The sequence below is a fragment of the Phaenicophaeus curvirostris genome, chromosome 8 (genome assembly GCF_032191515.1).
Source record: "Phaenicophaeus curvirostris isolate KB17595 chromosome 8, BPBGC_Pcur_1.0, whole genome shotgun sequence".
Lineage (NCBI taxonomy): Eukaryota > Metazoa > Chordata > Aves > Cuculiformes > Cuculidae > Phaenicophaeus > Phaenicophaeus curvirostris.
In genome coordinates this window covers 36,322,728-36,348,517 of record NC_091399.1, presented here as the reverse complement: position 1 = coordinate 36,348,517, position 25,790 = coordinate 36,322,728, and the positions used below count along the sequence as shown (strand labels likewise).

At 40.0% G+C, this 25,790-nt stretch overlaps 1 protein-coding gene across 1 annotated transcript in view; it reads right to left on the bottom strand.

Moving 5' to 3' along the window:
• PATJ (PATJ crumbs cell polarity complex component) overlaps positions 1-25,790 on the bottom strand; it is a 157,702-nt gene that overhangs the window by 7,281 nt on the left and 124,631 nt on the right. The window contains exons 35-42 of the mRNA XM_069861943.1: positions 12,697-12,780; positions 10,517-10,710; positions 8,556-8,703; positions 7,340-7,426; positions 4,396-4,510; positions 2,902-2,939; positions 2,519-2,641; positions 1,126-1,230 (exon numbers count right to left, since the gene is read on the bottom strand). Coding sequence (XP_069718044.1) covers positions 1,126-1,230; positions 2,519-2,641; positions 2,902-2,939; positions 4,396-4,510; positions 7,340-7,426; positions 8,556-8,703; positions 10,517-10,710; positions 12,697-12,780 — 894 coding nt within the window. The remainder of the gene's footprint in view (positions 1-1,125; positions 1,231-2,518; positions 2,642-2,901; positions 2,940-4,395; positions 4,511-7,339; positions 7,427-8,555; positions 8,704-10,516; positions 10,711-12,696; positions 12,781-25,790) is intronic.

The following is a 25,790-nucleotide window of genomic DNA, read 5'->3' as shown; positions in this document are numbered from 1 at the left end:
CAACATTAGCAATTTTGGGTTCTGCAGCAAGCTTTCATTTTCTATTCAGGGAATACTGTTGACATGAAAAGTGAAATTACTCAACGTTAGTAACAATACGATAACTATAATTTAACAGAAAATCCTCAGCTGGTATGTATCTGTGTATTTCTTTGACTTCAATGGACCTACACAAATACACCATCTGCTCTGGAACTGGCTCATCACTTACCAGGGTCAGCAGTTCACAGACAGACAAAACAAAGAATAAGCAAGTTTAAAACTATGCTTATTATAATTTCATCTCCTTCCTCCCCCATTTTTTATAGTCACATTTCTGTTGAAATGCAAGCAAGAAGCTTGCAAAAATCTCTCAAGATGTGTTCCCATCCAATATGCTGTGATGATAAAGAAAATTAGAGTAGATTTTAGTGTTACATCTTAAGCTTGTTTTCCAATTCTTACCATTCTGCAAATGAGTAGTATTTTGAATTCTCTCTGGCAAGTACCTTTCCCATTTCTTTGTGTAAACATAAAAATAAACTAAAGATGAATATACTGGCAAGCAGCAATTAAAAGCAAAGTGGCAGAAGGTGTCATCTTTTATCTAGCATATAAACATGGTGGTGATAACACTCTCTTCTCTCAAGTGTTGTTATCCATTACCTGTACAATAATCAGTTCTAGGTAGCACTGTCTTAATGATGATGCTATCATTTTTACTAAATTCTGCTAGCACTTCTGTCTTCTGCCCCTTTCAACAACAAGGAAATTAACACTGTGGGCAGTTTGGTCACAGTCTAGTTACATGCATGCACACCTACACAAACACACACGTACTTTGTTGTTCCTTGTTAATGTCAAATTAAAGAAAAAAAAATTGGAAGCTTGTTGATTTATCATGTGTAGCAACAAGTTATTTTGTTCTCTTTGTTATGCTTTTATATAATCGCGCTCACAGCCTGTATGAGTAGCAATAAAGAATTTTTTAATGAAAATTATTTCTTGCTTTCATTCTGTGTAATTCCCATCAGCGAGCACCTTGCAATTCTGTGATGCCTTGTGCCAGTGATGCCTGTCTTTTTTTTTCTCCTGAATGCCATTTATCTACCCACATGCAGCTGCATGTTCATTTTATCACCATACCTGCAGGATAATGCTCCCATAAGCATTCTTTAGTAGATTAACCGCATCTGCATGAGACAGCCCATCCAAAGGTTGCCCATTAATACTGACAATCCGATCTCCAACCTAAAAGTACAACAGTAATGGAAAATTACTAGCATTAGGGAAAATTAAAAATAAGAATGCTTAAAATTCCTCGTGAACTTGGCACTGTACAGTCATGCTTCTCTTTTGCAGGATCCCTTTTGTGAGAATTCTGCATTGCTACTGATCATTTACCATTCTTCAGAGCAAGTACAATACAGACTTTTTAAAAATAACAATGTGATCAGAGAAACAAAGATGGGTTGTGTTTTACTCTTTCCATTTGCAAGCACTAAGTGAGATTTCCACTGTTCTCCTTCCATCCAGAAAGGATTTATTTGTTTCTGGATGTGCAGACAAGTTCATATTCTTAGAGACTATGTATGCACGTGCTGAATGCAGTATAGGAAAGCAGACACTTCCAATATTAATCTAATTAACCTAGATGATTTTGCCTTCTTATACATAAAAATTATCTTGACTCTGGCACTTGGTGCTATTGTGCAACTCTCTTAGAGACATGGTATGAACATACCAGTGAGTACTAACAAATCTCATGGGCCAAAACAATGCTATGTATCTGCATAATAAGTTCTTCTCAGTACTAATGATTCCTTGAAACTCTCTCTAAAACTGGAATTGCTCACCATAATCATTCCTGGAAACCCACATATCCTGTGGGTCTGATACAAATACTTTATTTTTGGCACGTCTTTATAAGGGCCTCAAGATCAAACAACTAACTTCTGATCTGGTTTCTACCAGATCTAAATGAGCTCTAAATGATGCTCAGTCTGCAGTCTGCTGTTTCCAGATAGCCTACTGCTGCCTTCCCTGGGTCTGGACGAACATATACATCCAAAGACCACTGCAAATATATTTATGTTCTTTCTTTTAATATCACATTTCTATGTCAGCAACCATGACCATTATCCCAAGATAAAATATAATCAAAAAGAGAAGAGAAGGGGCAAAAGAAATTTTTTACTGCGAGGGTGATGAGGCACTGGCACAGGTTGCTCAGAGAAGTCAGGGATGCCCCATCCCTGGAGGTGTTCAAGACCAGGTTGGACGAGGCTTTGAGCAACCTGGCCTAGTGGAAGGGGGGTTGGAACTGCATGATCTTGAATGTCCCTTCCAATGCAAACCATTCTGTGATTCTAAGTTTGGTGTGGTTTTTTTTTTTGGTGTGTGTATGTTTATTTGTGGTTTATGAGAGACAAAAACCTATGAGACATTATCAAAGCATACAGAGAAGTGTTTGAGGCTCCTTCTCTGTGGGAAACATGGCAGATGAAATATGAAGTATTGAGATGACCCCTCTACTCACTCTCAGTCTTTGGGTACGTGCAGCAACACCACTGGCTTGAATCATAGCAATGAAGATGGGAATATCTCCTAATGGACTTCCCTTCCCTCCTGCTATACTGATACCGAGTGCATCATTTGGTCCCTGAAACAAAACAAAATTTGCAATTGGAGCAACTTGTAGAGGTCAATGTTCAAGCTAAAGCAATAACTGACTCATTCAATTTATGGAACAGGGAGAAAATAGATAGATTTGACAGACATGTGCATCCTCACACATGCATATGTCCAACAACCTACTGCAAACATAAATAATGCGATTTTACTTCTGAGAAACATCAGAGAAATTAATAACTTCAGTTAAAGGTGTCAGCTTTTTGAATTGATAGAAAATAACTCACTGACCCTTGTTATCTCCACAGTCCTTGGGCCCGTATCTGCTCCTACTAATAAAGAAACAAACAATTAGCCTCTGTAATTAAGAGATAATATAATTAAGAGATAACACTGTCAGGTGACAATGGTCCCTTGCTGCCTAGTCAGAGTTATCACCAACCCAAAGCGGAGCCTTCTTCCTGTGCCAAAGCAGGCAGTGCTGCTCACGTGAGGAGGACAGGATTTCTGTCTACCCAGAGATGAATACGGATGTAATCACTCAGGCTGACGGATGCCACTGTGATGCCCATTGTAGTGCACCGCAATCTATTGAATAGCAGCACTCTGCCGGCCTGAAGAAAAGCCCTATTGTGCATTTCACTCAATTAAAGATTGGCTTATTATTCATAAATCACAGTGTCCCCACCACAAAGGGGTAGGGCACATGGCTTGTCTGAGACAGTTGAGATTCCATTGATTTGCTCTTCTAATTTCTGCTGCACTAGGAAATAATAGACAGCCAGGAAGTCTGGCTGGCATATATTGAGCCATAGGATGTTTGAAAGTACTCAAAAGATTAAAAAAGAAAATCAAAAAACAAACAAACAAACAAAATCCCCAAATAATAAAAAGGACACTTCTAATCAGTCATTCAAACTGAGACTAAACAGCCTGACAAGCTGATGGTGTAAGTCAAGTCCTGGGCTCTGCTATACCAACACTGAATTCTACCAGTTTTAATTAAACCATTTTAAGAACCTTTCAGAAGGTAGGCAGAGTTAGTCTCTTTAAAAAGTTAATAATTCTTAACAACAGATACCAGTATTTCTCACTGCCATGCACATGTGCTGATGCAGGTATCTGCTACAAGTACCTAGGGCAGGACCGCCCAGGTGCAGCAAGGTCTGTGGCAGCGGGAAGCCCAGCCCTCGGGATGCCAAATCAGTGCTGCAGGGCCCTTCAAACTGGCACAAGGAAGGCTGCCCCAAAACCCACGTGCTTCCTCCAGTACATGCAAACTACCAGAAGAAGTGTCTTCAACATCTGCCCACAGTCACATGTTAGCAAAGGTTACCAACTTCTGATACAGGTCTGAGCACACAAACGCACAGGCTCTCACAAGCCACTGCAGGCTGTAGATTTAGCACTTGCTAAACCTGCAAATTGAAAACTGGGTATTGTGACTTTCTCATTACAAAACACCCTTTTACACGCTCAAGAGTGGTGGCAGCTTTATTCCCTGAGAAAACTTTCTAATGTGAGAACCTTGTCTGTGCTAAGACTCTGCCAAGGGCGTTGGAGAATAGCAGGGTGCAGGAACTCTGCATTTAAAACAGATGAGCCATTACTCTACTAGTAGACATAAAAATAATGTTGTCTGCTGGAAAGTGTTTGAGTCTTAAAATATCTACAGTACAACTTCTGGAAGGCTGAGTCAGAAAACCAAATTCAGTTTTGCTTTTAAATCAGCACAGATATAAAGCAAATAACACATAACTATTCTGACAGTCACCCAGATTATACCTGAGTTTCTCTGAGACACATCTGATGATCTTTTTGTGCTGACAAAATTCTGTAAAGTAGAGAGCACTGGAGCAAGTGTAGGGTGGAAGTGGCTGTGGGCACTCTGTTGGCTTGCCTGAAATTAAAACAAATCAAAAGCTGTGAGTCAAACCCAAATGTTAATTTTAAACCAGTTTCTGCAACATATGGGCGCAGCTGTGCTCTGTGCCAACCGGACTGGAAATTCCACAGCGGCCACACAAGTGCAAACCCCTCCAACTTCATTTCCAAAGTGAGAACCTACCAAAACCTGTCCCTAAGTTGTAGACACACTAAATACTACACAACTGCAGGTTGTGTGCACTCCTAATGTGCGCACCTAATGCATATGTTGTTCAGGTCTCCTGCAAAGGTAGTAAGGAAGCAGGATTAACCTCCTCTTCTGCTTATTCCCCATATCTCTACAAACCTGAGGAGAAGGGGAGATGATGGTTTCTACTAAAGCTTGTGGGAATCTTCCCCACAATGCACCGTGAAGACACCTCATTGTACAATGCGCGTGCATGAGGCACGTGCAGAAAGATACATAACACACTCCCCACAAGGGGGATATAACATTTACACACAACTCGTTATGCAGCAGTAACCTACAGGCTTTGTTATTTTAGCTCACTACACCATCCAGTTACAAGGTCCTGTAAGTGACCCTGATCCTTTCATTTGACCAAGAACCTACTCTTGTTTCCAGAGTAACACACCAGATGACAAAACGGAGAGCCTTTGAAGATAGCGGCTCATGCGTGTCACCAATTCTTGGCCATCCAGTTCCAGCCCTCCTTTCCCCTATCTCCATATCTGGCTTTATCTTCAGACTCTGCCCCTTGAAGATACATCATCTTCAATACAGGAAGCACATACGAACAACAGGTTTCACCAAGGACCAGATTGCTACAACTAAGCTGCTTTATACAAATCAAACATACGGTCTATACTTCTCTACCCACAGCAGAGCTTTCTCCCTCTAAACGCATTAGGCGGTGAATCAAAAGCTCTGGCAGCATTTATCCTAACTGACCAGTGTGCAGCTGTCAGTGACGAACAACAGGCAGAGCACAATTTCCACCTCTAGCTGCCAATTCATGGGTCAGTTAATATAATTTGCAATGCGCATGAAAGAAATCACTGTCCACAAGGCTTATATTTCTACTGTTAAAGGTATGCAATGGACCAAGGAGAAAAGCCAAGAGAGGACAGAAGTTGTGGATACTCTTGGCCAGCAGCTTCTAAAACATTGCTTGCAGTTGTGCAAATCATTCAAGCAGATTTGCTGTATTATCTGCCAAGATTTTTATAACTCTTGGAATGGCTTTGCTGAGAAACATTTTTCAGTTTTCAGAATCACCAAGTCACTTAAGAGCAGTGGGATGAAGGCTCTCAAGTGACTCTGCATTAGGAACAGCAATGAAGAAATATAGAAACTATCAGCTTCATGCAAAAGCCTCTTATGCCATGAAGAAAGGGGGATGATGTTGTTTGATCTGATTTTCTACATAGACTCATGTTAGACACTGTGGCATTTTGCTTCCCTTTCAGCTATGTTTTACATAGTAAAACTGGGAACGATAATTTTTAACCACCACTTTTTGATTACGTTGCTCTTGCTCAGGCTGGCTAAATGAGCAAAAAGAAGAGTAATACTTAAGACCACTATCTTTAATGCAATCACTACTGTTTACCTCTGTTTTTTCATTTTCCCTTTCCTGCCGTATGCAGCACAGATGTTTTTCCAATGACATGTAGTCATTTTTGAAGCTGGGTTAGCTCAGCTCTTCCCACATGGCTATGGACTCTTCAGCCCTTCCTGACACCTCATCCACAAAGACAGCAGGCTGGATCACTGCTGGCCTTCAGAAAGTTAAGAAAACACACCCCACAACTATGATTTTGGCACCCTTTTGGGGAACACCTTTTCGTTCATGCGTGACATCAAAGACAAGCCTCCCCTCTTGCTGACCCTAAAAGCATTCCTGCTTTAACGTACATCCCTCCTAAGCCTCCTGCGACTCCTACTCTTTATTTCCAAACCCAAGCCCTTCTTTTAGCAGCCATGGCAGCTAAGCTGGATCCCACCACTGTGGAGCACCTTCAGCCTATTTCCACATCAGCATGAGAGGGAGGTGCACAGGTAATGCAGGAAACATCCTCCGGGTCCCTCGCAGCTGCCCCTGGGAAGAGAGGCAGCAAAACCTTCCATAGCAATAGCACTGCTGTTAACCACATCCTTTCTCTTTTGGGGACACTGGCAACTGAAATATCATGGCAAAGCAGTCAGTCTTCAGAAGGAAAATCCATTTTAGAAAGTTTTCTAAGTCACCTTTGCCATGTTTTCTCCCTTGTAGTATTCAGACTGTAACACCAACAGTCTCAGTGTCTTGAGCTATTTGCAGGGCACAGGGAGAGGGGAAAAGCCCTGCACGGATTGAAAAATGAATTGTTGTCCTCGCTTCAGGTAAAAAGCAAGTGAAGCAGGAAATTGCTCTGTGTTTTCTTTGAGAGCAAAGCGGCTCTCATGTGGTTCTGCCATAAGATAGGCAAAGATACAGTTCAGTTTCATTAACTCATTTTGATGGACAAGACAGCTACAAAAAATACATTCAGCATTTTTCGCAGGTCTAAAAAAATTTCTTGCCATCAACATTTGAGAAAGATATTAGACATTTTTGGTGTGTCTCAGGAAGACACTCCTTAAAAAAATACATTAACTAGTTCTTCTGCTTAATCAGCATTTCAGCATGACATTTACACTGCAGTTCAGAACAGAAAGTCATTGCCATAAATTATTGTGCTACATACTCTCAAGCACTAAGTGCCCATGGAAGAACTGAGCCTCAAGTGCACGCCAGTGCACCATCCTCATACCTTGCCCTTCACAGCTCCCTTTTACAAATATGAATCTGTCACTAACCTGACTGTTTTGGGATGTTTTCCGTGATGATAGCCATGATCCAGCTCGCAATCTCCCAAGCTCAAGATGTACCAGGCCTTGTGCACACTTGGAAAAAAAACCCCAATGCACAACATTTAAATAGACATATAATATTTCATCCTCTCCTAAAGAAAATTATGTTTATATTCAGTACCACAACTCCACAAAGAAAACCACAAGGAATGCTCAAAACATCAATATTTGTATTTAGACAATACAAAAAGTTCCTGTCCCTGCATTTAGTTTTACCCTGAAGGTTTATCCTGGTTGCTGAAGTCACCATGAATCTTCCTACTGGCAAACTGTATATGGCAAATGACTCAGTTAAAATAAACAAAAAGCCCCCAACTCTTTAACAGACATTTGCCAAAAACAATACTCATGAAAACACTTTAAAGGAAAAATGCCGTAGAACAGGGTGAAGTTAACACATATGGATTCAACTTAATAATATACCCTCATATTGTCGATTTTCAATTCTTAAATAGGTAAACTTTTGGCCAGGTACCAACCCAAATGGAAAATGCAAGGAAATAATTAGCCTTCCTTTTCAAGAATGAAAGAAATCATATGCAGAAACACTAGTGGTGATAGCAGGGGAAAAGCCCTTGTCTCCAGATGCAGTTTTGAATAGAAATGGGTCCACAGCATCACTCCCACCCATCCTTTCAGCTGTCAGGGCCAGGAGCTGTACAGAGGGGCTAACATCAAGCACCTATAGCCAGGCCATCCCCGACTCTCTCCTCAGACTCGAGCAGCAATGAGTTTTTCAATGGAAAAAAGCAAAGTGTTTTAGTCAGTCCTGTAAGATGGAAATGGTGCAGAACTGGATTTAAACTCTCATTTTATAGCTGCAGGTTAGTACAGCAAAGCCAAAGGCATTTTATTTCAGTTCTGACTTGTACAACTCTCAGGCTTCAAAATACTTTTCTAACATACGAAATGCACAGTTGCATTTTCAAATAAATGTCTAAATACTGCATGTGTCTTTGTTTTCCCACTTCATATAATCTCACTTCTAAATATATATGAAGAAGTGATTTTAAATGCATCTCCCAAATTATTTCAGATTAAATTCCTGCCTTGGTAATCAGTTCGAGTTGTCCTCCGTTTGTGTAAACAGCACTTCAGGATAATTACCTTGCATAGTGTCAGTAACTGCAATTCAATATCTTAAAATGTATTATGTACTCACCTTAAGTATAGTGGCAACAGTCTCTTGTGAGGCATTTCTCATATCCTCTCCATTTACAGACAAAATTTGATCTCCTTGAATTAATCTTCCATCTAGGTCTGCAGCTCCTCCTTTAACAATGTCAGAGATAAACACTCCACTTCCATTTCTAACAATGCAAGAAGCATATGGCTAATTACAAAATTCAATATTCTTTGGGAGACCAATTTAGATTACTTGCATTTAACAGACATTAGAAGAAACCTGTGAGCAGAGGAAGAACTAGTTTTACACCTCATTCAACTGTCTGAGTGTAAAAAGTCTAGAGTTTTGAAATCAAGCAATGTTCTGTTATATTTAATGCTGTCTTTCCCCCTGAACCATTAGTACTGACTGTATGATCCGTGAAGATTCATGAAAAATACCACTTGTATGAAGAAAAAGCCAAGGATCAGTCTATGATGGAGTTAAACTGTGTCCTGATGTGCCCGATATGAATTATGCAGCCTCTGATTTCTTTTTCTGTATTCCCCCTAAAGGTTCAGTTCAGCTTCTTTTCTAAAAGCCTGGAGGCTCCCAACAGAAGAGCAGGGAGAAGTCTGCAGAGAAGACTTTTATAGCTTGTACGTGAGTTATGCAGGAGAAAATCCAGGTTCATGACTGTCCGCCTGCAGTGAAGCTTGCAAGACTAGCAGGCCATGCAGGCAAGGGTAATGTATTTATTTATCAGCTCCAGCCTCCTCACAGGGGACTCCCTTCCCACAGGCTACAGGACCCATTTGCAGCCTAAGCTCCCAGGGCTCGCTATAGTGTGAGCTGATGTGAGTGGCAATGCCAAGATTTGGTGTTTCGTATCACCCTGAAGGACATATATTTCACAACCTGAATTATACCTGGGTATCATTTAACTGACTTCGGAAACTGGGCTACCTCTAAGGTGTAAACCCCTCACAAGCAAAGCACTTAACAATAGTGCAGAAAGTTTTGCACAGAAGCAAACGCAGGAGGGCTGGAGACTGCAATTACCATCTGTAGGGTAATTTACATAAGCTAAATTAATTACCCAACCTGCAATCTGCTCACAACACCTGGGTTAAACATTGCTGCTCTTGTAAAAAACTGCTGCATAAACTTTACTGACCATACGCAGTTGGGATAATGACATGATGATGATTTGTAATGGAGAAAATAAATTTTTTTTGGCAATACAGAAGAGCAAACATATGACTCTTAGGCACCAACACTGAACAAGTGCTCACCAGTGTCATGCCGTAAATCTCTTCTAGCAACGAAAGATTAAATCTATCAGTGCCTGGGTTTGCATGATCTAATACCAATGGTTTAGAAATACATCAGTAAAAAGTCACATTTTATTAAGCAGCTGTTGCCTATCACCGTGTCTCAGATTCTGCTCTACACTAACTGAACTGCTGTCTGTAGTGTTGTGCGGTCACTTTGTTATCATTCAGGATTTGGGTCTACCTCAAACTGTTATCTTCCATTGACACTGGTCCCTTTGAACCCAGTTAGAAGCTAGACCTAACTCACAAATCCATTTTCAGAAGCATATCCTGGTATTTGTAAATAGAAAGGTTTATTTCCCCATTTCAAAATCAGAAAAGCCATGGCTAGGGCTTCCAAGCCTGTAGCTAAGCCACAGCTAGGATGAAGCCACCAGAACAGCATGATCGCGGTTCTGCATGTGCTCACTTGGCCTCACTCCCTTATAGCAGGACACCCACTCTGGACCACACACCGGGAGCTCTTTGGAGAAGCTGCAGCCTTTCCTAGACAGGTGTGCTGTCGGTCTGATGAAGAAGCCAGGAACACAACCCCATGGCATCTTTGAAGATATTTAGATCCAAAATTTTGTTCCTTACAGAGTCTTTCCTTTATTTCATATTCCACTTAATGGCTACAGCTGCTCATACGGCAAAATGTTTTTCATTTGAAGTGCAGTCCAGTCAGAGAGACGCTCTTACCGTTTTCCAGCTATGCTGAGCCCCAGTCCCCGGCCTGTTTTCTTTTGTATATCGACATAGAAAACCTCCAAGTTTTCTTCATCTTTGTAATGTGCTTCATCTCTATAAACAACCAACTGCACCTTCTGGGGCGTCTGTCTCAGTGCAGTGATTGCTTCTTCATGGCTGGCATTCCGCAGATCGATCCCGTTCACCTGAAATAATCAGTGTTTTCTTTCCAAATGACATGTACAGATGATCTTTTCATCACATCCTACCCTCGTGTGACAGGACAAATTTGTCAAATTGACATGTCTTGGCTCTCTAATTTAGTGCTCCCATTTCCAGAGGGCTGAGCTCCTGCATCTCCTACTGAGTGCAAGTTGAGTGCTTTGTGTCTCTGCCTGGGGTAAATCACAATAATAAAAACATTTTGGCTTGTAAGTTTTGTGGGTGTTCTTCCTTCATTTCTTTTTAAAACTCGAACCTCAAACAATGCCTCTTTCTTACTACTACACGAAGTGGGCCATTCTCCTTTGAGCTTCCTATATCTCTTACTGCTCAGATCCCTTCTCCCCTGGCTTCGCAACACCACCAAGCCCAAGACAGAAGGAATCAGAAACATTAGGAAATGGCAATGGCAAAGCCTAAGCAGGACATATGAAATGGTTATTTTGCTTTGTTCCAATAGATGGCATACAAGACCACTCCTAGAGCACTCAATTACATTTCTTGCAGGATAACCTGAAAATGTTTTAGCATTTTAGTAACATCAGATAGAATAAGACGTTCTGATTGAATGCTGAAGAATTAAAAAAACCCAAACCTATTGCAAGTTGAAACTTAATGTCCTAACTTTGCCAGCCCTGATCCACAGATGCCCTTCAAGGTGTTTGCCAACATTCTGCTGACAAAATCATTTTTATCATCAATACCAGAAAATATTAATGCTTAAATATTTTAAAGTAACTTTAGGAAGTACAATGAGCTGTAACTGAATAACAATACAATGTTAATCAACTAACATAACATAGTAAGTTTTAAGACAATGAGAATATTTCTCAGTATTTCTATATGCAAAGTTGTAATCATACATAATTTTGCATTAAGATAATTAAGCCTAATCTATAATAATTATATCCTTTTGTTCTAATTCTGCACACATTTATTTATATACTGCATTGGTATTCTTTTCTCGACACAGGCATCTGTGTGTGCTCTATCATACCAATCTGAAACTAATTCAGAGCCATCTTTTTGATTCATTAGTACTGCTTTTAAAAGCTGAAATAATAACAATATTACAGCACACAAACATTAGCACTTTCCTGTTTGGCCAGAGAAGAATTAATTAACCTTCCCCATTTTTATCCCCTAATTATCGTGCTCTATTAATACACAGTTATTTATAAAACGAAAACAACATTCAGCCTTAACGCTAAAAAAAATATTTTCAGTGCAAGAGCTGTAAAGACAACTCCCCAAGTACCCCTCACTATTTTTCTAACCCTACACACCAAAGCCTTAATGGCCATGCTGGGAATTTGTCCTGATCTGACAGCAAGAGGCTGCGCAGCTGCGCTGCCTGACGCAAGTTTCATTTGCAGAGCAGCACTTCTCTCTTAACCCTTTCCCTCCTCGATTTTCATGCTTGTCTGCGGGAAAAACACTGCAGTTATTCACAGAAGTAATTCCGTGTGATCACCCTTTGCATGAACTGTGGCCTGTAGGAGCCAGTGCTCCCCCAGTCACGCTGCAGGCAGGCAGGATGAGTTCTCCAGCAGGGATGCTCACAGCTAGGCTGCTGCTTCCCACAGCCTCTCGCGCCCTGTTTGCCCAGCTCAGCACTTCATCTGCAGGCAGCACAGAGATTCTGGAGCGGTGGTGGTAGTGCAGGCCTCCAAATGAAAGATTAAACAGATGAATAATACTGAGCTATTGGACATGACAGGTGAACTATGTAATTCGAGAACTGCCTCGCTCAATTAAATTTAATATATTCTCGATTTGTACCTTCAGTTTATATGAATATATAAGGAAATACGAATTTGTCAGGATGTTCTTACAAGACAGAGAAGAAACTTCAAGTACAGATCCTACTAAATGTTCTCTTTTGTACCTACAAGAACCCTACACTGCATCGAATACAAGTATAAACAACAAAGATATAAGCAAGCACAGACACAGACAAACTCGTTTACCTCCAGAATCTGATCGCCGGCCCAAAGCCTGCCGTCTCGCGCTGCTGCTCCTTCTTCATAAACTTCATGGATCACTATGGCATCCTGCAGGAGGAAGGGGTGGCATGAATCCTCCCTTCCAAATACCCCGCAAACTGGTAGCCACAAGCCACCCCACACTCCCCACTGCTTTGCAGGACAAAGGCACAGCACTCCATGTCAGGATAAGCAAGACTGAAACACATTTTTTTTGGGGGGGGGGATAAAAATATTACTCCTGTAATCAAAATAGAGATAGCTAGTAAAAATGTTAAAAAGGATTTTGTTCACCATTTCAGGGTAGTCTTGTCTAGAGCTTCTTGGGCTTCCATCATTTTTATAAGTTGGCATCAGCAGTATATGAACTCAGTGTGAACTGTTGTATTAATATCGTCTACTTTTTATGATATTATTTAAAACCAGATTCTTTGGAGCTATGAGTATTTCTAGGGACTTGGCATAGATCTCAGCTTTAAGCAAGAACCGAATGCCTTGTGGTAAATAGTGCTGGTTAAATCTGTAAGAAATGAAATCCAGAAGAAACGAACAATGGCAAATGTTAGTTTATTACTGAGGTTGGAAAATGTAGGCAGTGGCAGATGTGGCTTCAGGGAAGGTTTCAGTGATTTAATCTTATTGCCAGCAATAGATGTCCCTGAAGAAAAAGCATTACAAAGAACATACTGTTCTCTTGCGGGTGCTTTCCCTTTGCATTGTTCTGGTCTGTTCTTTTTTTTTTTTTTTCCTGAAACAAATAGGTGAACATCCTGCTGCAGTGCTTCAGCTGTGGTCCTGACAGGTAGCAGGACAGGCTGCTCCACTGTGCCAAATGTGCTCCTCTCTCCCATGACCCCAGCAAACACCCAGAAACGGCTTCACTACAAACTTTAAAATGGCTCTGGTGATTTTCTGTCAGATGTGTAGGTATCTGAAAACCCATCCTTAGACACACAAACTCTCCCAAAATTATATGATCATGAAGTTCCTTCACCAGTTTCGCGTACAAGTCAACGAGGAGACTTTCCACGGCATTTGCTACAAAAGGTGGTGAGGTTAGCAGCGTGTGAGCCCTGCTGTGCACCACTTTCCTGGAGCTTTCCTGGCGCAGGAAATAGCTGCCGGGGCAGAACAAAGTACCTCCATGTTTTGAAAACACTGTTAGATAGATAGTACATCTCTCATCACCAAGTTAGCCTCCCAACCCGTGTTGCCTCACGATCCTTTCCCAGCACTTGTGGTGCATGATGAACAGAAAGAAAACTCAAATGCCCTCGAAGTAATACTCTGATCAAGACAACACTGAGAGCATTATTCTCTTTCACTATCACTACACCTTATCTAATGCTGTGGACTTGTATCTACAGCCTCTCCATTCTGCCGGAGCAACACACCACTGACGCAAGCCCCCTCTTTGATACATATACACCAGTCACTGAAAAAAGCCTGAAGGATTTAATTGCAAATGGATTATAGCTGATACAAGCGTCCCAGATGGGGGAAAAAGATTTCAATCCACATAAATGAAGGCAAAATACTATGAGCTATGTACCAAGGTAATTAAGAAAATCAAAAGAAAGTTTTGATTTAAAAAAACAAAACACCTTTATGATATACACCCTGCTGGTAACTGCAGGGTTCTCTTGAAATAACTGAAGCAGCTATTACCAGCACAACAGTGTAACATGTGCATATTCACCTCAGCAGCACCGCCCAGATCTTCTCTCAGTTCAGGGGTTTGCGTTGCTGCAGGGTTTTGGTTGGTTGGTTTTCAGTTTGGGGTTTTTTTTGGGGGGGGGGTGGAGTGGTTACCTTTGTTTTAAAACGATCATGTAACTAAGTCAACATCAGAGACTTTTGCCTGGGCAAAAGCCAAGAGGGTGACAGTGATGTATATTTTTTCACCTGAGGCTGATCATGGGTAACTTTGAGAAAAAGCTGAGTTTGTGGTTTAGAACTTCCACAGCAAACTTCACTTTTATTTTTTAAAATACTTTAAAAAGTATGGCATTTAGAAGTGACCAAGGGGATAACATAAAATACTGACTAGCTTGTCAAGACAGTATCATTCAACTATAACTAGGACACATTAGGGCACTGGATAAATAAAAAGTTGAGTAGCAAAATGGCAATGTGATCATGTAACAGCAGACCAGGCATGTACACAAGATGGTCAACTCAAACGCTTTCAGACTGTACTTCATCTGCAATTTCCAAACCTATGAGCAAGGATCTTCCAATCATACTTCTTTAAGCTTGTTTTCCATCTGCCGTTGCTTTAACAATGATCAACAACTTGGAGTTGCTAGCTTTTCCCAGTGCTGTATTATTAAATGTAAAACCATGCATACCTTAAACTCAGATTCAGGAACCACCCAATGTTATCAGTATGAATAATCTGCATCATCTATTTGAAAAGGCAGCAATTCAGTATTACACTGTGGTTCCTGTATGTGTTAGAAGCCAGGCCTAGAACTAAAAATACATATGGCATGAAAAGGTGCATTCTTGTTCAGTCTGTGCCTAACCTGAAGAAGGAAACATCTCACTTGACCTGCCAAATCACTGTTTATCTTAACTAGTTTTTTAAAAGTAGTGCAGTTGAATCGGGCTTATCGAATTGATTAAAACCAGAATGAAGCAACGTGTCCACAAAGTAAAGGCTTTTAAATTATCCATAAGCACAAAAATGAGTCTTACCTTCCTTAGCTTATAAACTATGATTAACAGACATCGTTCACCTGATACCTCTGGGGTCAGCTCAAAGTACATTTAACCAGGAAATAATCTTTTTCCATTGGATCTAGAGGGATCTGGGTAAGATCTGGTTAATTTTGATCATCCATGACAAATCATTGAACACAAACTACTGATTTTATTGTATGTTTTTAATTATTTCAATATTTTAAAAATGTTTATGCAGTAATGAGACATAACGTCACAGTTCAATGATCTAAGTAAGCCCTAATTGGTAATGACTCTATTGACATGCTACAGATTTAAGCTGTAACACCTCTATCAGTGCCACAGAAAAAAATAAGACACATCATGACTAAAACTATACAAAGCACTTATTTAAAGGATGGGGTTTGATTACTGGATGTCTGCAGCTCCTTTTCACTGGCCTCAAATTCAGTTGCATGTTTGATATCTCTAGAAGTCAAGGCCTAAATAGTTCAAAATTAATCAATCAGTCGAAAGGGAGGAAGGGAAAGTGGTATCGGTATGCAACTAGAGGTTCTGAATTGATGGTGGCTCTGAACAGATTTTCACTACCATCCCCCTATCTCCTTTCACTACCAATTTCATACAGATTATACTGTTCCATGATTGAGCTTGGCAGAGTTGCAAGAATGGTTCGTGCAAAAGAGGGGAAATAAAAACCAGTCTCATACCAAGAACACGGCTGTTTAAAGAAAGGTATCCAGCTGCTGAAAGCACATACTTCATAAAGTTTATAAATATATTAGAAAAACCAGAGCTTTAATCTTTGTATATTTTGAAAAAGAACAGATTGGGATCATTACACCAATCAGGAATTAATGCAAAGTTGAACATTTATATGGGATGGAAGGATGTAGAATACAAGCCATGGCATATAAACAGCATTTTTCTAAGCTAAGCAAAGTCCACACTTGCAGGTGTAAACTTAGACTATCCGACCGTGAAAACACTAAATGACAAAGTAGAAGGCAAGTTGTCTGTTACTGCTGAGGTTGCCATCCTGGGCTGACTAATGCTTACATTGAAGGCTATTACAGGGGCCTGTAGTCAGTGAAATGAAGCTTAATGCGCTGATATGCACGGCGCTATACTGCACGGCCAAAACCATCATCTGCAAGCCAGAATAGTTCTCACACATGGCAAGAGCACACCTGATTTGTGTACAATGTGCACCAAATCTGTTAACAAGCAGTAATACTTACCAAACCTCTCAGTATATCAGACGGTATTTTTTAAGGTTCAGATTTGAGCTGTGGGACAGCTATGCCCCTCAGTCTTGCTGTACGAGCAGAATGCCACAGTTGTTGCACAGCCTTCTTGAACAAAGGGAAGGCACATGAGTGACAATTCTCATACTGGCTCTGACAACAGAGGTTTTAGCAGTGGAAGAAAAGGCGATGGCAGACAAGTGGAAGAGTTCACAGAGTTTCTTGGCTAACATCTTGAAGAACAATGTTGGTGCAGAATGAATGACTACTGAACAGTGAGGGCAAGACAACCTAATGCTTCCAACCTCAGAGTCCACTTACGGAAAACAGAACTTGTAAAATGTACACAGCATCATCGACATCACATTGCCTTCTATCCAAGTGAAACAGTCCTGAACTCTCAAGGGAATTGGATCTCAACTCCACCCCCAAGCTGTGGATATATTTTGTTTGATTTATAAACTTCAGAGACCAAACAGCGGAAGAATATAAAACTTAACCATCAGCAGAGAGCACAAATAGAAATGCTAACATTAACAATTAAATTTAGCAAGAGTAAAAGCTTAATCTTTGTATCTCAAATGTCAAGAACTGGTACGGCAGAGACCCCAGGCAATGACCACATAGCACGGTCCTGATTGAGCCTTTGGGAGAAAGGTGGTAAAGTCAGCTTCCTGTTCAGGGAAATCACTGACCAAGCAAACCTTAAAAGCCTGCAGGACCATAAACAGTAGTGAGAAAGTCTCACAAGCTGTCTGGTTTCAGGTTTGGACTGCTCACACATTTTCTGCAAGTTTATAGCTTCTGAGCCAGTCTCTCTAGTATTTCTTTTCTTCTATGCAGCTGTTCCTCAGGACGAACAGCAGCTTTCAATGCAGGTGCCCTTTGTCACTGAAAATCAGCCCCCAGCCTGTTATTTGCAAAAGCTGGGAATAGAGGGTGAGAGAGTAGGACACAAGACATGAAGGAGTCTCAAATATTAGGCACCATGGATATTTTGATGAAGCTCTATCATGTGATAAAAGGTGGATCAGTATGCAAGCGGGGAGGTTTCAATAGAACTGACGCAGTGAAATTTCCACATACCTGGTGTTGGCTGGATTTGGCAAGGAAAAAGGTCTGAATTTTGGTAAGGAGGCTTCTTGCACAGTACTGAAGAGTCCTTATCCACTGCAGATCATCCACAACAAGCTATTTCTTTAACTGAGCTAACATTAACTTTGGTTTTAGCTTATCTTTTCTGTGATATCTCTGTCTAAGAGATGTAGACATTGTTTTGATAGGATCAAAGGCACTTCACAGAAATAAGGTGATGTGCAACACAATGAAGACTGCAATCATCAGAATAGAATGACACCAGGTAAGGTACTCAGAAAAAAAAAAATAAAATCCCCTAAGCAGTCCTGAGAGTAGAAACCAGATCCATAGATCTGCTCCATGGCTGCGAGCCTCTCTACTACCAGAGCATCACCAGTCATTTGTCCCAGACCAAGGGAGCATTATATGCAAAAGGTACATCTCTCCCAGAACAGACAGTTCTGCCCATACACAGACAATGATGCTGAAAGACCAGGTCTAGAGACACCAGATTTTAGGGAACCTACATGGTTGGGCAGTGCTAGAAAGCAGGCAGAGCAAACGGTTGGAATTACATGGATTTTATGTGCCTGTATTTCAGTTTGGTCTTACCACTAACTATAATCATGTATTTGGTGTAAGAAACGAAGCTTTCTGCATGGATTAGAGTACTTTCCTGAGGAAGCAGAAAAAGTAAACTACATAAAATAATATTCAGGAAAAGACGTTTTCTGATTTAGTTGACAAGTTGTGTTTTCCTAAGCTCATATTACATATTTCCAACAAATCTAATATTTGGCTAGAAATGTTATACTAAATTAGTATTTATTAAAGATAATAAAGCTACAAGGCCTTTTGCTGACTGTAGGATTACAGACTTATCTCTTTCCCAGGGAAAATAAAATATCATTAGTTATTTCCTTTTCTACTTTTATAATACTTTGTCCAGAAAGTAAAACCATCATTTCATATTTACAGGCTGGTTCATAGATAAAGTAGGAATCAACTGGCTGCACAGTGTGTTTGGCTGAAGAATTAGCCCCATATAAGAATCTCTCAGTAGTTAAAATAAACCCAGCTGCTGGTTACTTGTAGGTAGAGGAAATTACAACAGTTATGTTATGATCTATGATATTCCATTCACAGACCTAAATGGAATCTAAAAGATAACAGTTCAGCAACAAAAGCTGAAGGTCAACTCCAAGTAAATCACTTGACTTTGAAAAGGGGTTTACTTAATGCATCATGCTGCATATACCTCCTTCTAACACTCAAATATTTTGCAATTGCTAGCATTCACAAACCATTAACAGGCACCCAAAATCCTAAGCCAAACACTACTGTAATAAAACAGGCTATATAATGTAAAAATGTATTACCGTGTTAATGTAAAAATGCTTTACATTGCATGATACTGAAACTTCTCTACTCAAGGTCAAAACAAAAGGTCTGTTTCCCATTTAAGAACAAGCCTTTGCAAGAGATGGTGTTCACTTGCCAACTTTCATAAAAAAGATTAATCTACAACATCAATATGAATATAATTTTTCATACTAAAATGCAGATTCATTTTAAGGAAGTGGATAATATTTGTATTACATTTTATAGGCCCCTATAGTTACATCTGGTCCTTATTTATTTAAATTTTATTCCGCTTGCATAATATTTTTGCTTACAGTTATATTCTCTAAGATCAGAAAAGCTAAAACCTGAAAATTCAATGGCACTATTCATTAACATTCCTTCAGTCTGCAGTCATAGACATTTGCAAGCTCTCCTTTGATTCTGAAATAATAAAACTAAGGTAATAAGATGTTTAGTGTAAAAATATATGACTTAAGTCAGAATGATAGAAAGAACTATGTTTCTATGAATCACATGCCAAAGCAAACCAAAGTTTTTCAAAAAGTATACATGCTCATTTTAGAGGGAATAATAAAACACAGAACTACGTATTAAAACGTTAACTCTCTCACTCTCGTTATTTCATTAAATGAAAAAATATGAAAATTTACAGTGTACAGTGCATAACCCAGGTTATAAAGAAAGCATGAGATCCTGAATGCATGTGATACAGGAAGTGAAAAGCCAATGGTTTCAACCAGCAGCAAGCAAGATACTCCTGGGGTCCATTCTGACATGTCCTACTGCTTTTGAATATTGTTAGCTTAAATTTTATGGTTGATCTACACTCCTGGAAGACACCAACTTCTTCAAACAAGGCACTGCTACGCAAGCTAGCTGTACAGCCAGCTAAACCTCTGCCAAAGATCCATCACATACATGATTTGAAAATCTTAGTATTCCAATTCCCATTTGTGATAACTCATGTACAAAGCAGTTTGGTTTTGTCATGCTGTTGAAGGCTAACTTCATTCTGAAATTATGATGAATCCACCAATTTCATTTTAACATTACCCAACCAAGAGTCAAAGCAATTACTCACAATTTTGAGCTAACAGCATTTACCACCCTGTCATTAAATTGCCTTCTGTTTTATAAATGTGGGTGATGGTTAAGAAGTAATTGGCTTTTTTTTTTTCTCTCCCAACTGCAAACTTTTCTTCTACAATATCCAAGCCACAACTGAAAACTTAGGACCTTTGTTACCATATTTCATTCTATTGTTCCATTCACAGAGCAATAGACCTAACAGCAACAGTATCTATAGCCAATATATTGCTGAAACTCTTGTGAGGCCAATATCCTGCTTTTCATTTGTAGTTACGAGGTAAGCATACTCCACCAGAACACTTTCAGTCTTAGCTGCATTTCATGGCTGTCTACAAAGTTGCTTAGACCTTGGCTGTCTATAACTGATTAAGTTATTTTTGCCTCAATCTAAATATAACTGAGATGGGAGAGAAAATGGAAAACTCAACCAATGGAGAACGTGTTTGTTTAGCAACATAGAAGTCACATTAGTCCTCATTTAGGTAGGTCCCCACTGCTGACTTGCAATACAGCACAAAACAGAGATATCAGACTTGGCTTCGGTATTACTAACAGCCTGCTCCTGGCAGCCTGGAAATACTAGCAGGGTAATTAGCCCTCACCGCTCCAGGGGCAAACATTGGGTCTTGAACAGCTGTGATTTAAAGTCACAGCTTTCTTGATTATTCCCTTGCCCTTCGTTAACAGATGGGTTTTACGCAAGGTATGACTCACCTGGACTGACAGAATGAATCTAAAGATTCTTCTGTCAAACCGCATCCCCACTAACACGAAGCTCCCCATGCTCCGCTGCAAGCCAGAAAGCCTTCTGGGCTGTGAGGTGATTAGAAAAGCTTTTTCCTCTCTTCCTGGTGTTACCAGCTCTCACACCAACTTCTGTTAGCTGAGAGCAAGCATATTCTGTTACTTTTTGAAGCATTGCTAAAGTGTTCAAGTTTCTTGGCTTTGTGGATCAATTTATTTTACAGATGAAGTACCTTAAAGTTTCTGATTTGCCTTAAAAATGCTTTTTATTAAAGTCAGCTGAAAGCAAAACTAGGAAAATTTTATTTACCAAATTAAAAATAGAAAACTTAGTAAAAAATTCTGTATAAGGTGTTTATTGTCCTTTTCATTTAAAAGGACATAAGATGATGTATGCCTCTTTTCTTCCTTTCTATGTAAGGGTCCGGTAATGATCACCTCCCAGCTCCACCTATAAAGAGCCCTTAGGTTATGGCTCCTGCAATCCTTTTTTCTTTTATATCGTAGGCTGTGCTGTGCCTGTTCAGTACTTAACCGTGATTTCAAGCCCCAGCTGGGCCTCTGTGCTCTCCTCCTGTCCCAGGGCTTTCTAGTTCTGCCTAGGGGAGAACATCCCTGTACCAGACTCCACTGGCCTTGAAACCGCTGAATGCTGAATCCCCTCTGGCATGTCTGAGCATCTTAATCACCCAGGCAGCAAATACAGAGTCAATAACTATGAGTAATCAACTCAACCATTACTAAACTATTCAGCTGGAAGCAAAAATAGCGTTCCCACCTACTAAGAAAATGTTTGTATCTTACAGCAATGTTTTTTCGATGTACTGCCAAGAATAAAATCCCTGTAAATTGACAATCCTGTTCTATAGAAAATGAGTTATTGAAAGTTGGTAACTGGACAAGACATCGCAGCATTCATTCACTTTGGGGTGATAATGGGACTTGGATGATTTAACCCTACACACTTTCTGCAGGAGTACCAGAACACCTTTTTTTTTAAGCAATTCCTTGCTGTCCCATTCTCAAGACAATTTAGGAAGAAAACCTTATGGAAACTTCCTGGTAAAACAGTTTCAGAGGAAAAAGCCCATTACTTTAAACTATTTGCCTTGAAACAACTTACACAGAATGCAATGAACCAAAAGCAGAATAACTGAAAAACATTTCCTAAATTACCTAAATGCTCATTTCCAGTGAGCAACTGGACTGACCAGTGCTGCCAGTCCTGCATCCTACAGGGCCAGTTATTTGTTGTGGATCCACACAGACCCAGCCTGTGCAGCCTTGGGCCAGCCAGCCATGCCGATGCTGGCTTCCTGCTGTGAACACCCAACTCTGAAATCTGAACTTCACATCTAGCTAGAAGTCACAGCTTGTCCAGGCTTGGAACTGGCAGCCCAAGCACCAGTGTCCTGCCCAGCGTGCTGGGATTTTCAGTGCTTGTGGCTTTCCGAGCTGCACCATAGGCACTGCCCAAAGAGGTCTGCTACATTCATGAATCCCAGGTGTCCCATGGCTGGAGCAGTTCAGGGGCCCTGGGAGCCCCGGCAGCTGCCGAGTGACAATGACAGCCCTGTCAGGTTTATGGCTGCTATTAGCAGGGGTAGAGCTGACAAGCATTTATGTATCATTCACCAGCTGGGGGGAGAAGAGAAAGCAGGACGGTGTCCTGGGGAGCAGAGTCAGAGCCTCAAACCTCATTTTGTGATGTTTCTGAAAACACTTTTTTAAAAAAAAAAAAAAAAAATCCTGTTCTGAGGTTACTTTTACAAGTTTGATTGGACTACAACCAAAAAAGAAAACTTCTCTCAAACTGAAAGCCCTGTACTTCAGCCAGCTCCACTCTGCAGTTTAATTGTTTTAAAGCAAAGGCCATGCGTTGTGTTCTCTCAGGGGTACACAGGAAGGTGAAATGAAAGACAGTGAACAAAAAAATAAAAATAAACCCCAACCCTTAGTATAAAATGAAACAGGACTGCTTAAGAGCTATAGCAGTCTAAAGATCAAGGATGCGAAAGCAACTCTCAAGGTCAAATCATCCTTTCCATTGCCTTTTCTACAGGCATCATTTTTCAAGCTGATGCTCTCCCATTCCCCTAAACACACAGCCACAGTTCTTGCTTATAATGAATGGAATTTGAAAGGTTTTGCAAGTTTAATGGGATGGTCATCTTCTCAACAAAGAACATTTCACAGAGGTCAAGACACCACTTTCTAACCTCCTGAACAAATTAACCTCCCTACTTGCAGGCTGTATTTTTCAAGTCTCTATTTGATTTCTGATGAGATTCCGAAGGTTATGACTTAAAAGTTGCACTCTATATTTCATACTGAAGTACTGCATCCCTTTTGCAGGCTGCCAGATTTATTATTCCAAAAGCTGGACTGTATATCGTGTGTTTAAGAAAGATCCAAAATATTCCAAAATGAGCTCTTCCCATCACACATGAGCTGCTGTTGTGCACCAGTGTTTACCAGTATTCAGTTAAACATTTTTATATCAAGTGCATTTTAATGGCACATGGATGAGGCCCTTATAGTCTGCCCTTAGACTTTACAAGTTCTGTCGAGGCACGGACTCCCTTTTTCCCTGTACCAATAAATTACTTCTGCAACCTTAGGAATCAGGACTGATACCCTTTATTGTTTCATAGGCACTTAAAACACATGTGCAGGTACAAAATAAAGACAGTCCAAAAGGGAAGAAAAGGAAGAAAGAAACAGGTGTTCATGTCTTGATTTCTCAGAGGACAAAAAAGTAAAATAAAAAGTCTCTGCAGCTGTTTGTGGCACACGCAGGCACTGCTCCCAGAGTCCTACCCTTATTCTGTGATGCACATTTCCATGCTCCCATCAGAGTATCTTACCTCTATTGTCTGTGTGCATCATCTGAGCCACAAGAGTAAAAAAGATAGCGTCCCTGCTTCATGTCTGCTGAGACAGGCTATGAATGGTGCTATTCCCATTCTTTCTGACTTTGATATGACAATTCCTATTTCAAAACTAGCTAAAAAACCCAAACCCAAACTGCTGAAGCCAATTGAAATCATTTTGATTTCTCTGCATTGCAGAAAACAGTGGGTCATGGGTACAAAGTTCTGTGAAATGAGACATTCAAAACTGATGAAATTCTATGGCATATAAGCAAAACACGTAACTGAAGTTGTAAATGAATTTATTTTGCCTTTTTTACAATACAGAAGATGTCCATCTATATAACAGAGTTATAAACAACAGTGAGATGAGATACAGCACTCAACTCCATGAACCTATTTTGTTATATTTCCTTTCTACGACATGAAACTTAAAAAGACAGAAAGTTTTTGAAAGTCCTGAGTAGTATTTTCTTTTACTTTTCATTATGTGAACTTCATTAGAACTCTTTAACAAAAGGTTTTCTGACTTCATGGCAAAAAATGGAAGGTATCAAAAGAATTTGTGGGAGGTCAGTAGTATAAAGGAGATAGAGTGATGATGATCATCTCACTAGCGAAAGACATGACTGAGAATCTGCTTTGAGAAGAACAGTTGGCACTCACTGTTTTAGATAAGCAGGTTATGGGGAATCCCAGAGAGAGTCTCTACATATGGTAAGTGATCAGATTAGACTGTGGTCTCACAGAAGCAACTTGTTTCCTATGAAACAACATGGCTTAACTTTGAATGAGCAGATTTAGAAAAAGAAACAGGGGACCATTTTTGTAGGTCCTGTAATGCAGGGATCAGAAACGAGGGAGGTCACATCTCCCTGCTTTCATGAATTTCAGTTATTGCAACCAAGTGCATAGTTTTTTAAAATAAACTCCTAGGAGGACACTTTAATGAATAAACTAATGAAAGCATGATACTTAACCAAAACCATTTACTCAATCTGAAGAATAAAATCCTCTGTATTTTTCTCATCTGCTCTGTAGCAGATACTTAAAATTTTCCTTTATTCATATTAAAATCTCATGAAAGACATGTACCAGATTGCATCTGACAGACTGCCATGTATTATTTCCAACTTCCAGTTAAATGAAAAAGCAGAGAGATGACTAATGCTGAACTACTTATTTGAATTTCCTCAATAGAGAGGAACTTGACAAAAAAGGGACTGCGTACAAAACACTGCATGGCTGGACAGAGTGAGAACCATATAGGCTGATTTAAGCCTTCAACATAACTCAGTTCTCTCTCCATGTGAAACAGGGCAATTCATCTAAACTCTACATAATCAGAGACTTGGATAAATGGGACCAAAAGCTGAACTGTTTCCAATTCCAGTTTCAACAGTGTAAAATATACGGCCTACGCTTTGCAAAACAAAACTTTCTTTTTCCTTTCAACTTTCCTGTGTATTTTTCCTTCTTTTTTCTTGGTTTGGGAAAGGATTAATACATTTCAACTGTCTGTAGCGGCTGACGCTCACAGCTCTTCACTGCTTAATGATGCACCACTATGATATCATTGGGAACAACTGCATGTAACAGAGTGGCTCTACTGCTTTAAGTGCCTCTGCAGCAGGGCATTCAGGAGAACCCAGTAAAGACACTTCTGCAGCAGAATTGTTTACTGAAAGGACTGAATTTGACATTTAAAAAAAAAACGATCTGACATTCTGTTATACTGTAACACAGCACATATTAAACAGAAAGCAGAGTGGAAAAGCAACAGCAGAGGCAGAGAAGGGTTTAGCATAACTAACTTGCCAATTTTCATTTGAACTCATACTTTTAACTTTAGCTGAAGAATTTTCTTTTTAAAAACAGCATTGCCAAGAGCAAGGTTAAGGAAAAAGACAGAAAACACTAAAAGAGTACCTTTGGTTTACCTTTCTGACAGGAAGATAAGTCACAGTTTGTTCAAACAGCTACTAAGCATTTATGCTCT